The sequence below is a fragment of the Zingiber officinale genome, chromosome 3A (assembly GCF_018446385.1).
Source record: "Zingiber officinale cultivar Zhangliang chromosome 3A, Zo_v1.1, whole genome shotgun sequence".
Taxonomy (NCBI): Eukaryota; Viridiplantae; Streptophyta; class Magnoliopsida; order Zingiberales; family Zingiberaceae; genus Zingiber; species Zingiber officinale.
Window position 1 is genome coordinate 2,371,625 of NC_055990.1, and position 17,555 is coordinate 2,389,179.

General features: G+C 35.7%; 1 protein-coding gene across 1 annotated transcript; it reads left to right on the forward strand.

Annotated features, from left to right (window-relative positions):
• Positions 1–10,084: 10,084 nt before the first annotated feature.
• LOC122051002 (autophagy-related protein 23-like) lies at positions 10,085–15,014 on the forward strand. Its single transcript, XM_042611896.1, has 5 exons — positions 10,085–10,742; positions 11,005–11,223; positions 14,015–14,110; positions 14,363–14,470; positions 14,617–15,014. The coding sequence occupies exons 1-5, from the start codon at positions 10,179–10,181 to the stop codon at positions 14,686–14,688; spliced, it is 1,059 nt and encodes a 352-aa protein (XP_042467830.1). The 5' UTR covers positions 10,085–10,178; the 3' UTR covers positions 14,689–15,014.
• The last annotated feature ends 2,541 nt before the right edge of the window (positions 15,015–17,555 follow it).

Sequence of the window (17,555 nt, forward strand, 5' to 3'; positions counted from 1 at the left end):
TTAACCTAAAAAAAATAGTAATAATAATAAATTATTTCTATAGATTATTTTCACTTTAAAAATTATTATTTTGACTTTAAACTCATTTTTAATCTTAAACATCATTTTAACCTTAAAATTATTTTTTAATTTAACTTAACTGAAAATTAAATCTTAAATTAAAACTTAATATTGAAATTACAATTAAAATTAAAAAATTTAACTTAAACTTAAATTTTAACTTAAACTTAAATTAACCACTAATATTAATTTAAATCTAAAATCAAAACTGAATCAAACGTATGTTAATTGACATAAAACATATTATAAAAATCATTTTAAATTCTTTTTAAATGTTGTTCTAGAAATCCCTTTAAAAAAAGTTAATAAATAAATAAAAATAATAATAATAATTATAACTAACACTTTCATTGACCAACTCAATCAGGTAATATGAAATTTAAATTATTTCGCTAAGTATTAAATTATTAAATCAAGTAAAAACTAATCAATAAATTATTGATAATGCTTAACTGTTATTGAATTAATAAAATCTTATCTTATTTAATCTTAAACTAAAGTTAAGCGTCTGAATCTAAAATTAATTAATAATTGATTAATCAAATTCAAATAAACAGGTATACCAAGGATACAGAGATAATAACATAAGTGTTACTAAATTAAACAAATGTGTTAGGGCTTTGAAATTTAACACAACTAAACCTTAGTATTAACTTAAAGGGGAGATATTAAATTAAGGGGAGTAACAAATTCAGGGGGAGGTTCAATTTTTTCTTTTTATCAAACTTTCTATTTAAATCCCCTAGAAGAATTAATAAATTAAAGGAGAGTAATAAATTAAAGCAGTATCTAATTCAGGGGGAGGTTTATTTTGTTAATCTCCTTAAGTGTTATTTTTTTTCTCTTTAAAATATCTTTAGAAAATTCTATCCCAATTACTTTGAAAATCTTATATTAAATATTCTTAGCAAATATTTTCAAAAGCTTTATTTTAAATATCAGGTTTAGGGGGAGGATTAAATCAATACTTAGCACCTAAATTATTTTCTCCACCTTAAAATTTTTTTGTTTTTTTTTGAAATTGAATTTCGGTGTTCAAATTTAAAGGTTTTACAAACCTAGTCAGTATTGAAAAGTAGATTTTTTTTTCAAACTTAGTTTTGAAATCCTTAATCTTGAGAACTTATCTTTATAAACCTATTCTTGAAAACTAGTTTCTCTAAAACTAAATTCTTCAATTTGACTTTATAAACTAAGGTTTTGAAAATTGAATCTTTTGCAAACTCAGTCTTGAAACTTTGATTTTGAAAACTCATGGTTGAAAAGTGTTTCAAAGTTGAAACGTATTTTGAAATTTTAAACCTTGAAATTTTGGTTTTAATAATTCATGTTTGAAAAGTGTTTTAAAAGTTGAAACTTACTTTGAAAATTTGATCTTAAAATTTGTAACTTATAACCCCATGTTTGGAAATTAGAATATCTAAACTTAGCGTTCCTAAACTTAAGCTTGAAAATTTGCTTTCAAAAATTTCTCTTAAGTTTACAAAGTCAATTAATTTTGCAGATATTATCTTTCAAAATTACTCAAAATGTACTAAATACTAAGTTATGTTGCTAAATTAGCTATTTTCAAAACTTAGTTATTTTACAAAAGTTAAGAAACAAAAGCTAAATTACTATTTAAACTCCCCCAAGTTACCTTGACATTTTTTTTACAAGTTTTACTTTTTCTGCATTCCAAAATTACTTGGCTTATGTCCGTATTTGATGAATGCCAAAGGGGGAGAGATATGTGGTTAAGTTAGAGCAACTAAATGCAAACTTGAAAAACTAACTTAAAACCTTAAAAACCTCGAAAATCATGCTTGATTTTTGCATATATTTATCACTAACTTAACCAGGTTGTTATTCCATCAAAAAGGGGGAGATTGTTGGTGCGGTTAGCACTAACGGTCTAACTCAGGTTTTGATGAATGACAAATCAGGTTAAGTTAGGTTCGTCGTTATCTAACACTCTGATTGAGTGTGCAGGATAAGTCCAGACAGGTCGACGGGCTGACCGGATGTCTGGCACGAAGTCCAAGCGGGTCGACGGGCTGGCGAGAAGTCCAGCTAGGTCGATGGGCTGACCGGATAGCTGGCGAGAAGTTCAAGCGGGTCGACGGGCTGACCGGACGCTTGGCGAGAAGTCCAGCTAGGTCGACGGGCTGACCGGATAGCTGGCGAGAAGTCCAGACGGGTCGAAGGGCTGACCGGACGTCTGACAGGTAAGTAAGGTAAGTCACTAGAGGGGAGTGACTGCGAGGACGCGTTCCCGGGAAGGGAACATTAGGTGTCGATCCGGCTTAGATCCATTTCGGATATCTAAGTCGAGATCGTGACTAGATTCCGGTCTCGGAAAGACGGAATCTAAGTCATACTTCTTATGTCAAATTTATAAACTGTGCTAACACTCTATTTTGCAGGATATACATTATTTATTTGCCTCGGACTAACCTTGTCTTGCAGGAAAGCTGGTTTCTGGAGAAAGGTGGTCCGGGCGCTCGGGAGGCGATGTTTATCCCGATTACGCATCGCCACGTGGAGCTCACTGGTTGGACCTGCCACGTCTCACCAGGGCGCCCGGAGGGGATCCGGGGCACCCCGAGCCTCATATAAAAGGAGGGTCAGAGGGGAGCTTCAAAACAACAACGAAAAGAAAGTCTTCTGCTGCTTGCTCTACTGCTCTGCGCTCCAGCGACGCTAACAAAGATCCGACAATACGCTCCTTTCCTTTTCTTTAATTCTTGTCGGTATTTTCTTTATTTTGCTAGCATTCCTGTACTTTAAATTGTAATCATTTTCGAACTGCTAGTGATTGCCCAACGAAAGTACTCACGGAGTACGGGCCTTCGAGTAGGAGTCGTCACAGGCTCCGAACGAAGTAAAAAACACCGTGTTCAGTTTGCCTAAGTTTTTTTTATTATTCCGCTGCGCTTAACTCTTACTAACACTGTTTTTCGAATCGATATTCACCCCCCCTATCGACGTTTCACGATCCAACATTTGTGACTTACCTGAATGAATTAGTCTTAGTGACTACCTTGGACGAGTGGGAGATGTAGGAAATGGGGAGAGTGGGGACGTGGGAACATGCCCACGTTCCCCATTACTTTTAATGGAAAAGTTCATTTTGCTCCTGGGTCATTTCCCTTTATATAGGATGCGTCCAAGGATCATTCAAGGAAATCGAATGAATGTTCAAAGGTTCGTACGAAGGAATGAACAAAGGCAATGAGAGTAATAGGAGGACATCTGAGGCAGTGAGATTTGGTTCGTGGAATCGTGGAGGGCTTTCCGATCTTGTGATCACCCTTCTGACAGCGAATTTCGCCATTACCGATTACAGATCTGCGGGAGATCGCTGTAAGTTTTTATCACTTTAATTTAATTTATCGTCTTTTCATGCATTTAGATTTATCTACATTCTGGTATTTTGAAGCAACTTTTGAATTATTTTGTTCACCATTTTCAAAGTGAAGCAATTCCTACAAGAAATAGACAACAAGTGTGTGACATTTTTCAAAAGATGATTACATACTCACATTTATGTTGCAAATTCAAACTCTTATCCAGATTTTATATCTTTAAATTTTGACAATTCCAAAAAAAGGCTAGAAAATTAAGATCAAACAATTTTATCTGCAAAAAGCTAACAAAAGGTAGTAAAAAACATAACGAGATATAAACATCTGTAAACAACGAAAATAAAAATTAATCACACCTAAAACAAGATGATAGTCTGGGACAATCACCCAAAATTCTAGAAACTAGATTTATATATATATATATATATATATATATATATATATATATATATACTTCAAACAAGAAATTACCTCCAAGAATCAAAATTAGTTGTAATGTTCTCCTTGAGAAGTATCGGTAAAAGGAGATGAGTAGATGAAGCAATATATATCAATACATTATATAGATAAGTTTAGGGTTCTAGAAATTAAAAGCGGGGATTATGAAAAAAAATAGAAAAATAATGTGAGTGCTAAAAAAGAGGAGTCCTTTCATAGCCAATAAACATGATATTTTAGTTTCTATTTTGGTAAAATTTTATGGTTAGAATCTTGGTGAACCATTAAAATTGTGCAAGTATGGAAATTTTATTCTTTCTTAAAATAATTCACCAACGAGCAAATTTTACATTGCATCCATTTATATAAATAAAATATGATTATATTTTAAAATATAGACAATGATAAAATTGATAATGGGTTATTATAATGAGTATTTAAATAAAAATACGTGAAATGAATTGTTTAGTTAACACTTTTATTTTATGATTTTTAAAATATATACGGACCATTTTCAATTGATTAATGGAATTGTAAATTATACTTTTAAATCTATTTTAGTAATATATCAAAAAATTTATTTGCCCCCTTTCTCAGATTTATTTAGCATGTTTCAATTATGTGCATCGATTATTTATTTTATTTATTTCATTAATTAATTAAAGTATGTAATGCATCTCACATTTTGATTAATGAAATACACATATTGAGTGTATTTATTTTTATAAAAATTTTGATAAAGATAAGAAGATAAAATTATTAATAAGTTTTAAAATTATTTTAGGTATGAAAATAAAAAAAAGGATATTAACGTAATTTAATTTTGGACTTCACCAAATCAATCGAGATTCGATAGTTTGTATTTATCTATAAAATAATTTTTAATAAAATTAGAAGATGGATTCCATGTGTATTACCTATATAAGTGAAATTTCCGGTGACAGAGAAACCAACAATGGCGCAGAAATTGGATTGTTATTTTTTCTAAGTATCTCGATCGGAATGTTGGATTTTTATGGAGTAAGGAGAATGATTCACGATTTGTTATGTATATATGGGGCGTAGGGTTAAAAATTGAGGAAATTTAAATATTAATAATAGGCAAAAGACCCTAGGTTAAAAAAATATATGTGACTTTGTAGAAATGGTTTTATTGACCACTTTAAAAAGTCTAATAAACCGCTGGCAAACAAAAAATTGAATCGGTTTATAAAACCGCTCTTAAATTTCATAATGTTCAAAACAGTTTTAAATAATCGATGCTGCAATTTATCAGTTGGATCGGTTTTCCAACCGCTCTTATTACTCTTACCTTTTACAAGTGGTTTCATTTAACCACTCTTGTTGCTACACATATTTAGAGTGGTTAATCAAACGCTCTTAGAAGACCGGTCCTAAAACATTGGTTTTTTTGTAGTGAGTGTGCAGAAACTTAGGAGTACAGGAAGTCGAGCGAAAGACGCAGTTAGCGAGAAGGACGACACGGGAGAGAATCGACAGGCTTAATGCATCCGAGGGATGAGGTACTGCGGAAGAGTACGTTGGCAGACGAGAAGGAAGCATGCGGCGTTTCCGAGAGACGAGAAGCCAGAGTGGAAGGTTGCTCAAGAAGGCCGAAAAATGGGTTCGGGTGAGCCCTATTTCAAATGGTCGAGATCTCCTAAGTAAGCGAAGCCGGAGTGGAATTCCCGGATAGAAAGTCAACACTGAGTTGACTGGAGTCTGGGCGCCCAGAGCTATTCTAAGTGCCTAGAGATACTCCGGGCACCCTCACCACTTTGGTCCAAGTAGGGGCGCCTTGTCGAGGCACCCCTATTCGAAAGCAGTCTAAGCGCTCAGAGCTGTTCTTGGCGCCTTGAACTAGATAAAATATTATCTTTTGCCCATTGCGTAGCCGTTTGCGAGACGATAAGATTGTTGGATCGATACGCATGTGAGAGGGGGTAAATCACATGGTTTTCAAAAAAACTTGTCTTTTCTTTTTTTATAAAAAAAATCTAAAAATAAAGTACACAGTGGAGAAAGAAATAAGAAAGTAAAAACAAAGAATACAAGAAAACACAATCGGTTTACTTGGTTCGAATCCTTTGACGACTCCTTCTCCAAGACCTAGGTCGCGCAGACCTATCAATGGGTAATCCACTAAAAAGTCTCTTTCGGTACTCTGAAAGAGGGAATCGAGTACAAGAAGATTAGAACAAGTGCAATACACTGCACTTGTCCTTTTGCAGTAATTAAGTACACAAATAGAACTTGTTACCAACATGTAAGGATCAAGTGTGTGAGCATTCGTGTGTTGTTGTCGGTCTACCAGCCGTGATCAGAAGTCTTCGGAATAGTCATCGAGCGCAATAGTTTTGTAGCAGAGTCGTAGTAGAAGCCTGGAGCAGTCGGAAGCTCAAACGGATGCCCAATAGCTCGTATATTAGTGTTGTATTGAAGCCTTCTCGAGACTGCCTTATATAAGGCATGAAAGGCGCCTTCCATAGCTGTTGAAGGTGCCTTCAATGTGGAAAATTCGATCCTGAACAACCCGACACTTATCCACGGCGAAGTCAAAATTTCATCCTGCGGAAGGCCCCTTCCATAGAATAGTACGAAGACGCCTTCACTACTTGAAGGCGCCTTCAGACACTATTTATCCAAAGGCAAATTTGCTCCTTTTTTCTGCAAAATAACGTTAGTCTAAATAACCTTCAAAATAATTATTAGGACAATAACAATTAATAACAAAGAGTAGTAGCTAGTTCTTGTCCTCCCAGGACCAGGAACTAGTCACGGTCTTAGTTTTAGGGATCCTAAATGGATCTAAACTGGACCGACGCCTACTATCCCTCAATCGGGATGCGTCCTCATAATGTCACTCTCATCCAGTGACTTATCTTAACTTATCAACTTGCCAAACATCCGGTCAATCTGTCAACCTGTTTGGGCTTCATGCTAGCTATCCGGTCAGCCCATTGACCTAGCTGGACTTCATGCCAGATATCTGGTCAGCCTGTCGACCTATCTCGATTCCACATCAGCTATCCTGTCGGCCCATTAACCTAGCTAGATTTTCTGTCAGATATCCAGTTAGCCCGTCGACCTATCTAAACTTCTCTTGCACACTTGATCAAGTGGTAAGATCACAACACAACCTAACTTAACTTACTTGTCATTCATCAAAACTTGAGTTAGACCATTAATGCAAACTGCACTACCAATCTCCCCCTTTTTGATGTCATGACAACCTGTGTTAAGTTAGGAAAAAATACAAACATTAATAGACAAATGATATGGTTTAAGTTATTCGGATTTCGGTGTTTGCTAACTTGTTTTAACTTGTTTACTAACTTAATCCTTAACCGCCCCCCTTTGACATTCATCAAGTGTTGCGACAATTTGTAAAACTTTTCAGAAACATTTTAAAAAATGGTTTAAAGTAGTTTACAAAAAAATTGAAATAGTTGTCAAATTTATTTTTCAAAACCTATGAATCGAGAAATAATAGAGTTTTTCAACACATATTTTCAAAGATGGATTTATTGAAAAGTATAAGTGTGATTTGAAGACAATTTTGAGAAATGTTTTGAAAATCAATCCTTCCCCTGAACCTGATATTATTTCAAAATAATCTAATCAACTACAAATTATCCTTAACTGTTTAATCGTTAGTTACTAATAAACTATCAGAAGATAGCAGTGTTCACTTAGTTAGTCAGATTAAGTCTTTTTATCTAGTTGTTATTTGATTGAACTGGATTACTTAACCTGGTCACTATAAATTTGATATTTAACGCCCATACTTATGATGATGCACGGATATAAGCATCTTAAGTCCAGACAATTTGTCTATACATCTCACCCCTTTTTAAGTTTGACAATACACAAACAAGGTAGCCCTAATGTATTGGTGAAATGCTCAAGTCCTAAATCTATAGGAACATGCTTTCTATGAAATTGATCTTAACTAGGGTGAAAATTGATTTTTAAAATTCTAAAAATAAGGGAATTTTGAGAAAAATATGAAAAAAAAATTAGCCTAGAAATTTTTGAAAATAATTTTGAAATTAGTGGTCATAGTCTATGAAGCACACTCCTAATTTAACAAATAGACTGAAGAAAAAAAAATTGACTGAAGATAGTAAGTCAAACAATATACAATGCATAATAGTGTATGTAACATGATTAGGTCTGATCATCATTAGCAGGTGGTGGTGGTAGGGGTCACTTAGGTGCTCGCAGAGCCTGAAGAATTTGTTCAAATCTGGTGGTCATGTCATCTCGGAGAGAAGTAAACTAGTGGTCATCTTCCTCGGAGTGTGCTGAATTCATCCGAGACTGACTGCCGAAGTTGTGTGGAGGACTCCTCAAGTCGAGCGAGCCGATCCTCGACGGATAGAGAAGTCGAGGGTTGGGTCGGAGTCGGAGGAGGAATAATAAAAATATATAGAGAGAGTTTGTAGTGTCCCTAGGCACAACATGATGGTTAGTAGCAAGGCGAGACAAACCCAACGGTGAGAGTTCGATTCTCATGCAGTGGATTTTCAGACACTTACGATGCTTGATCTACGGGTGATGAGCTGTCAGGTTGTTGGCCTTTTTGCTTTGTAGATTTACTCGGTTAACGAAATGAGGGGCCTGACCATCTACCATAGGATTAGTTGGTGTAAATTGAATATCTGGCGAAAGAAATGTATAGAGTTTGTGGTTCATACACCTATCTAGATGTGTGGGAGTGGCAACTAAAGCACACAAACTCTCCACTCATAAAGCAAATCTTGTAGATCAAAGATATCATCCTAGCATCAGCTGGTTCTGCATATGTAGCAAGGTAGAGGTTGTATACATGGTTTAGTCAACCGGGTAGGGGTATGTGACAAAACTATGACTTTTTCATAGACTAGTGGTAGGAAAGTGGAGTGAAGGCAGTGTGGAAACAATATATGTAGTTGAGTCATGTCTTCACCGTATGGATGCTACGGGCATCTGCAATGCCTTTAACACTTGAACGTGTTAATGCAATTTTTTATTTTTTTTTCAAATCTGTAAGCATTAACGTGTTCAAAAAACTGAACGCGTTAATACTACAGTGACAATAAAGAGATGACGTTGGCATTAACACTTCACTTTAACATGCGTTGCAGAAGCCCTAATGCATAGGAACTATACGGAGGACAAAAGATGCACTTTTTGTGACTTGGGAGGAGGAGGAGACACATGAGTATGCATTTTTCAAATTCTAGCCTAGTCACTTATGGGAGAAGATTAGATGGTGGCTAGGCATAATACAGGAGATGAACACGTACGAGAGGATGTTGCGGGTATATATATATACTTTTTAATAACTAACTCTCAATGATTTGATAAAGTCTAAAATTAAGTTATGTTAATATTTTTTTTTCAAACTGAAAATAATTTAAGGCTTATTAGTAATTTCAATTTCTTATTCTTCTCAAATTGTACACGCATGCCTAATTTCTACTATCTACATAACTTTTTCTTGCAACCTCAATTCTCGTCAATTCTTCATCGTTTTCTCCTCCCCCTCTCCAATTTTTACTACAACTTTATCTTTTTTATCGTTTTTATATCACAACACATCAATCTATTTGTTTCCCACTTTTGCATATCGATATAGTCATATTAATCTATTTGTATTTCATCGATTTTTCGAAAAAAATCCCAACCACGTTTATTTATCTCTATATCGCGTCGATTATCTTATCAATTTTTCAAGTGATATAAGATATTTCAACTACGTAACTTGAGGTATGAATAATAACATAATTTTTACTTTAGTTTTTGAATTAAAATTTTTATAGAATAAATCATAATAGTATTAAATAATATTATTTAATTATTTGATAATAAATATTTATTTTATATAATTTACATATATTATATATTATATTACCACGTAACACATATGCACTATGGCTTTTATAAAAAAATTGCAACTGAGAAAAAGGCCGTTGGTCAAAATCATAAAAATTATTATTATTTTTTTCAAAAATAAAAAATAATTTATTTATCAAAATCATGATAAATCAATTTCAAATCATAGATGATCTACTGCCACTGGGCGCATTCTCATTCTCCTTCTTATTGTTTTTCAAAATTTGAATTCGGTTACAGCTCTGACAAGTTAAAACTACCCGTTGTTCCTACATAAGGGATTCACCCGCACGTTTATCGCGCAGGGTATTAGTAGGGTCGGCCTCTTTCCAGTCATATTGAAGGTAATCAATTAAGTAACTGACAATCCCATCTCCACACGTCAACCGGGTCTACAATTCGCAAACGCACGATCGTTCGAAATCCTACGGATCCCTTCGCTCAAACCTAGTCATGGCATCGACCAGGACTCCCTCCCACCGGTACGCCTCCGTCGACTCCCGTTCCTCCTCCGACGCCTCCCCTCCCTCCTTCAGTCGCAAGAATTCCGGAAAGAATCTCTCATACTTGCCCCTCCTCATCGGAAATGGAGGAGGCCGAGGAACCTCAGATACTGCGCTTGCAGCCGCACCCCGGACCGAGAACTACTCTGGTGCCCTCGTTACTGCACGGGAGGGCAAGAGTGGACGTAATAACTTCGGTAGTTTGATGAAGAAGCTCGTGGAAAAGCGGACTAACCCGAAGCTGGGATCGGGGGATCGCTTGGTTCTAGCTGTTCCGGATGGTCTGATAGCAAAGGAGCTCAAGAAGTACTCCAAGGGCACGCATTTATCGGCCTTATCGAAGAAACTTTCCCAGAAGGGTGGAGCGGCGGAGAAGGCGCTTACTGAGGTTAAGACAAACACGCGGACGTTGGCCATGGTGCTGCGCAGCGAGAGGGATCTTCTTGCCCAAAACAAGGAGTATGAGGTAGAGATCTCGGAACTACGACTTCTCATGGAGGAGAAGGATAGAGAAGTAAGTACATCTATTACAAATGACTATACCTTATTCATGATAAAAAGATGATTTTTTTTTTTGTCATAAACGACTTGAAAACAAATCCATTAATACAATCACTCGTATTCTTCTACGTTCGTCATTGCTTAATCTGCCTGAAAACAGGAGACACGTTTGTGCTGGTTAAAATGATTTATCAGATTATTGGCATCGTAGTATTATCATACTATGTGATTGTATTGATTTGCTCGATCAATTATCTATATTTTTCTCTGTGCAGGTTGAGAAATTGAAAGACATGTGCCTGAAACAGGGAGAAGAGATAAAGGCATTAAAGGATGCCATACTCTTTCCGGATGTTATAAATTCGCAACTGCAGGAGCTGCTAGAAGAGCAAGATTTTGAGTTGAAACAGACAAAACAAGTCATCCCAAGCCTTCAAAATCAGGTTACATATCTCACTGGACAGCTCCAGTGCCTTGCAGCAGATCTTGCTGAGGTAATTGCCTGCCAGTGGTATTATGATTCTGATAGATGGTGGGAGCAGACTTTTTTTATGGATTCCACATAAAACCAATCCCTAATATTTGGAACCAAATGTTTATCTAGTTCAGATGTGAATTGTTAAAGTTGTGATATTGTTCGTGTAGACACAATATTTTTTGTTTCTGAAAAGCTAAATCCTTACCTTTAAGTCATGATGAGCACAAGGGAGCATGTTGAAGCTAAGATTTTCTAGTATATTAGTTTTACATAGACAAGTATAGTGGTTCTTTATCTCTATATATTTAGAAGACATCCTCTTCCTAGTAATTTTTTTGATGGGATGAGATTCATCCTAGTTTAACATTTATAAACTATAAAAAACAAAGACATAAAATTCACAAAAAGGAGTTCAAGATATATCATGAGTTGTATATTTCACTTGTGGCATACTTGGTTATGTATGTTAAAACTTAGGGGGGGAGCCCAATCGCACTAAAATGGGTGAGAGATTTATTGTTTTTCAAGATTCAGTGATGTAGGACTAAGAGGTGAAGTTCTCTCCTCACTTCCTACTCTTTAACTGGACCTTCAGGCCCAAAACTGATAGAGGTGAAGCTTTATCTTTGTACCATGTTAAAGTTCTTAGGTGGAAGATCTCTTAGTATTTAAGCATATTTTAAAAACTCTCATCAGCAAATATGAGATTAAGAGGTTGAGTTTCCTCTCCTTCTCACTTCTTACTTTATTAACAATGTCCATGACAACATAAAAAGGAAACTATTTATTCTTCCATTAAATATGTATCACATTGGTGTGATTTATCAATGTATATGAGACGGACCAACCTTTATCAATACACAAAGCTTAGCTAATAGATGCATAACGTATCTTATAGTTATTTGAATACTCATGTAGCATTGCCTGTTATAATTGAGAAGATTAACTTTGACCTTTGGAAGATCAAATCGGTAAGTATCAACAGAAATATGCCAATGCTCCTTTAGACCAATGCAATGAAGCAAGCCCAAACAAGGATGAAACCTCAATGAAAATGAGACCTTGCTTCAACCAATAGGATTTCTACAAGCTATTGAAAACACTAGGGGATTTCCATAAGCTAGAAAAACTAGATCCAAACAAATAAGACCTTCAAAACTCTCCACCTATAAAATACAAAGATGCATACAAGAGAGAAAAATAGCCTATGTCACCCTATAGTTGGAAATATAACTCTAGGTTAGAGAGATATTATCAAGAGAACTTTAAACATAAACTTTGATTTAGCTTTCTAATGATTCTTAATTATCCACTGGCACTTGGGTGTAAGTATACAAGAGTTAGAGATGTTTTCATGCGTGTTTTAATGATAAAAGAACCATTAAAATTGCTTATAAATTATGCCCCAATGGTCATATTTAATCTTAACTTGACCTATGCAAAGCCTTAGGTAGTCCTTAGTCTAAGTAATTTGACCATTGAAAGCCAACATTCAAATTCAGGTTGACCTATAAAAGTCTTAGGTCATCTCAGCTAATGTAGGCCAACCTACCTATCAACAAAATGTTTCCTAGGTCGATCCACCATATACCTTCATTTGACTTTAGAAGGTATGGCTTTCAGAATTTGCCTACCTAGTTAGACCAACCATACTACACTGCTTAGTTTGACCTAACTTCAACATGGAAGTCTATCTCTCGGTTGGCCTACTAAAAACCATAAGTTAATCAACTTTCATCACGAACATTAGGCATCTAACACAAGGTTACCTAAAACCTTCCAATATCACCTTAGACTATAAGTATAAGCTCTCAAGGTAGCAGCCCTCGACCTAGAGCTAAACCTTATCTTTATGTTAGTACTCAAAAAATACATTACAACGGCTTGGATTGTCGCTTTGATTCAGTCCTCAAGCTTCATCTAGCATTGAGGTAGATGTTTCACACCGCTCTATGCTCATTCTAGATCATCCATCAAGCTTGAACACCTCTTCAAATATGAATACCTTGAAAGTTCATAAGCACATTATCACTTGTCAAACATGAGAACATGTTATTAAACTTAATCACAATAGTAAGTACTTAATCATCTAAAGAATTTAGTTTGGTTATGCACTAGTGGGATGACAATACAAACCAAAAAAAATCACTGCAGCAGGTTTGTAAACTTGGGTCCTTGTATCCTTATAATTAGGTTTCAATTGATCCAGTTTTGCTTTAAATTGCAATAATTTGCATGTCATACACATTTAGGTCCGTACCTATAGGTTTGAGTACTTATTTATCTTATTTGAGTGGGGTTTGACTTTGGAAGAGTACGTATCTGAACTCTGAAGCAGGTATTTAATATGAGTCCAATAGCAAGTACTTAATATTTAAGTCATCAAGATATGTGCATGTACCATCAAGTTAGTCCTGAAATTTATGGTCTGATAATGGAGTCAAATGAAGCAGCATCTTATATTATTTGTCATGAAGTTGGTTGTGATATCTTGGAACTTCACTTTTTATTCTTCTTTCCAACTTTTTTTTTTTTTTTTGTGAATATAGTAGATAATCTTCTGAAGCATAAATGCTTATCCAACGTGATTGGGATGAACAAGAAGATAGAGTGGAAAGAAGAAACTAAAATGTTCACTTCCGTTGTTAGGGATTCAGAGATGACTCATGATTTATATTTTAATTCATCAATTGGGAGATTGTAGTAAAATTCTGACATGATATGTGATGCATTATGATTAATTTAGTGATGTACAGATATCTTTTAGGTGTTTGACTTTAAGTTCTTGGAGTTTACTGTGGTAACAGGTGAAGACTGATAAATATGGTGTTGAGATATGCTCAGATAGACATCTAAGCACTCAAAGAACCCCAAAATTTTATAAGGAGGCTGCTAACCAACTGGTATGGCTTTATTCTGTACATGCCCTTAATTTATTTTTTTTTAAAGTATGCAATTATAACTAAGCAAAAGGGAAAAACATAGAACTTGCTTTCCTAACATTAGCAGATTCACATCATTCAACGACATTATAGATTTTCAATGAACAATCCAAGTTTGAGAATGCCTATTTTCTTTCCTTTATTAAACATTGAATTCCTTTATCTTAGAATATATTTTGTGAATGTGAATTTTATTCTCACGCATTTCCTCAGGAATATAGCTCTGGAGATTATATGGCTTCAGAATGCAGAAGCCTGGATGATATGTTCCTTAAGGATTTAAACCCATGTTTGACCCCGTTTTCGAAAATGAAGTCCCAGGTAATAATTATGTCTTCAAATTGATGTCTTAGAAGTCTTTATCCCCTAAGTGACATCATTTATTGAATTCTGCTTTTTCTGTATTCAAGTTTATTTATGCCAAAAGGCGTTGATTTGTTTCTAACTTGTGATTGCACCTTTTTTAGGAAAGGGATGAATTGGTTTATGGCTCCCCAGAAAATGATAGATTGTTCAGGTATGACACACAGTTGAGCTGAAATATGCTTTGCGCTCCCAATGGAGGAATGCTGTCAAAGAGTTCAGAACATCGCCTGAGGCCTAGCTCAGGAAGTATCAGCTCAAAGAAGGTTTACAAATCAGATGAAAACAAACATTTGATTACAAAACCACATTATCCATATCTGTTCTACAGTCAAAGATGATCTCTTTCCCCATTTGTAATTGTCTCTATTTTTGTATCAATTGTTTCCAAACTCCTTGTTTGTCTCTATTTTTGTATCAATTGTTTCCAAACTCCTTGTATTGTCATTGTATCGATTGCATGCCCATGCATATGTATTGACACACAGGGAAGAAGTTTTGTTGCAAATATGAGTTAAAAGTTGCATGACATGATTCCTTTTGTCAAGTTGGTCTCTGCCAGTCATAAGCAATAATTTCTTGTTAGTGTAAGAGGAAGAGGACTTGTTACGGTGGACATACAGACCATTACAAGTCCTAAAAAGTATTGATCTATCTGAAATTGGTGAAGGCGGTAAGTTGGGAACGTGGTTTTGTTGTTAACTCGTTGAAGACTTTGCGTTGTTCTACAAGACAAGGAGCATTAGTGTTGAGCCAGGAAAGGAGTCTCCGGTATTGACCTTCCGACGCACAAGTCAATGCTCAGTTTTGGAGAAGAAAGTAGTAGATGTGAATTGTAGCAAATAACTTGTGCAAATAAGAAACATTACATACCTTCGTCTGTAAATAGAGATCCTTTTATAGTGTTCCTGTTGCGTTATGCATGTATCTCAAAGCATTAGTACATTTCCCAAAGTTTTCATAAGAAAGGACAGGTCATAAAGTGCCCCTGACACATTTTCTTAAACGAGCCCACCAATCTCTGTGACTTGACAAACTGGAAGCTTTTAAAGGATGATTTGTCGACGGGATATTCTCTGTCCTTTCTGACACAAACTTTTAAAAGAGTACGATATGACAAGTAGCTGGGTCCTGTCGTAGGCCGACGAGTAACTTCTCAACCGATCAAACGCCAGCTCGACCTGAGAGAATGCAATCAACAACTCGTTCTTCACTCGGCTCTTTGTTTTGCCAAGGAGGCCTACAATGTTTGATCGACCCTCAAGTCCGATCGAATGGAACGGTGGGCTAGGTACATAGCTCCAAACTCGTCTACGAGTTGCGTAGGATAGGCGCTCTGGAGGTTCGGTCGATGCTTCACGTCCGACCAACTATGCGAGGTCCGCTCGACCGACATGGCCTGGTCAGTGATTCTAGGTTTCTTCGTCCATATGACTTTGATCACTTGACTTTCATTTTTACGTCAACTGATCCTTCTTACTTTGATCCATCTTTTAAAGGTCATCTTTACCATCATATCAAGTATCCTATGTTTACAATTAGACGTGTATTGTAAAATAAGATAATATCGTTTATTAATTTGAGAATTTCAAATGAATGTCTCCATGGGTGGAGTGCAGGGAGCACTTACAAATGGTAAATATTTTTCTTATGTGTTAATCACTATTCCGAAGGCTAGTAGTCGTCCGTTATTTACCTTCTCCATATTGATTCTGGGACGGATTAACAGGGACGTTGGGGCCGAACGTATTTACCTTTTTACCACCAGGGGAGCACTTAAAAATGATTAATCGATTAGCTAATGTTAAATCTGGGATGATTGATTCGATCTCATAAAAATTAGCATTTTTCGACTGTCAAAATAAAATGAGAAGGGCTGATGTTGGACAGTCTTAAAGCTCATGTTTGCATAAAGAACATTATAAGGTCATTTCGAGGGTCTGGATCTACTGGATCTGCTCCACGGCAGCAGGATGAGCGGCAGAAGGCAAAGCCACGTGTTAGAGTTTCTGAAGACGGTGGCACTTTCGCAATTAGCCGACACTGCCCTATACAGAGTCTACAAACACAGCAGCAGGCACTCCGCGGTCTCAAACCGAACCGGCTTAGTTGAAACCCTAAACTCTAGCGAAATCCCGATGGCGAAGCCGACGGCCTCCTTGGAGAAGATTAAGGAATTATGGAACTCCCAGATCAACGATGAGGCCAATTGGTCCTTCAATTTGGTAATGTCTGATCTACCCTAATTGCCTTCGCGTTTGTTGTTGATATAGATTTTATATTCAATTTTCTTCCTCCGTTACAGTTTTTAGTATAGTAAGAAGTCTAGATCAGAAGACATGACCTTGGGTTGTAAGGAAGCAAGTTTAGACTGTTTATGAGAGAGCATCACTACGCGAGGAGTAATTGTTTGGCATTTTTTAAATTCTTCACAAGTATGCTTACTTGTTAGTCTAATTATCCAGAATTTTTCTATAATTTGCAATTGTTTATCGCCATAGACTTGAGTAGTGATTCGTTGAAAGTATTGCATATGCAATTGGAGCGGTGGATGCTGCTCCGTGATCATCAGCGAAATGTTGCATTCATCCCAATCCTTATTACATCATAAACTTGCAAGAATATGTGTTGGCATACTTCTTTGACTTGACATCAAGTATCTGTGTGATGCTACTTCAACAAAAGAATGATTATTTAGAATGAGTAATTGTACATAGATAAGATAGTAAGTTGTGTTGTAGGACATGCCTACTTTTAGTTGCTTTAGCAGGTACCAGTATGCATCTCATATGTGCAAAGAATCTTCTCTATATGGCTGCATAGGTTTAATTTACAGTCTTTTCTGACACAAGATCAGCCAGTATTTGTTAATGTTGTTAATGTTTTGTAACATTGTGCCTTAGGCCATGCCTACTTTCAATTAATTTAGCGGATACAGTTTATGTTTATACAGCTCTTTATGTGCAATGCATGTTTGTTCAGATAACTCAGTAAATTTAACTCACAGCTATAACTGAATAATGCCAGCTTCTTAAAATATGAC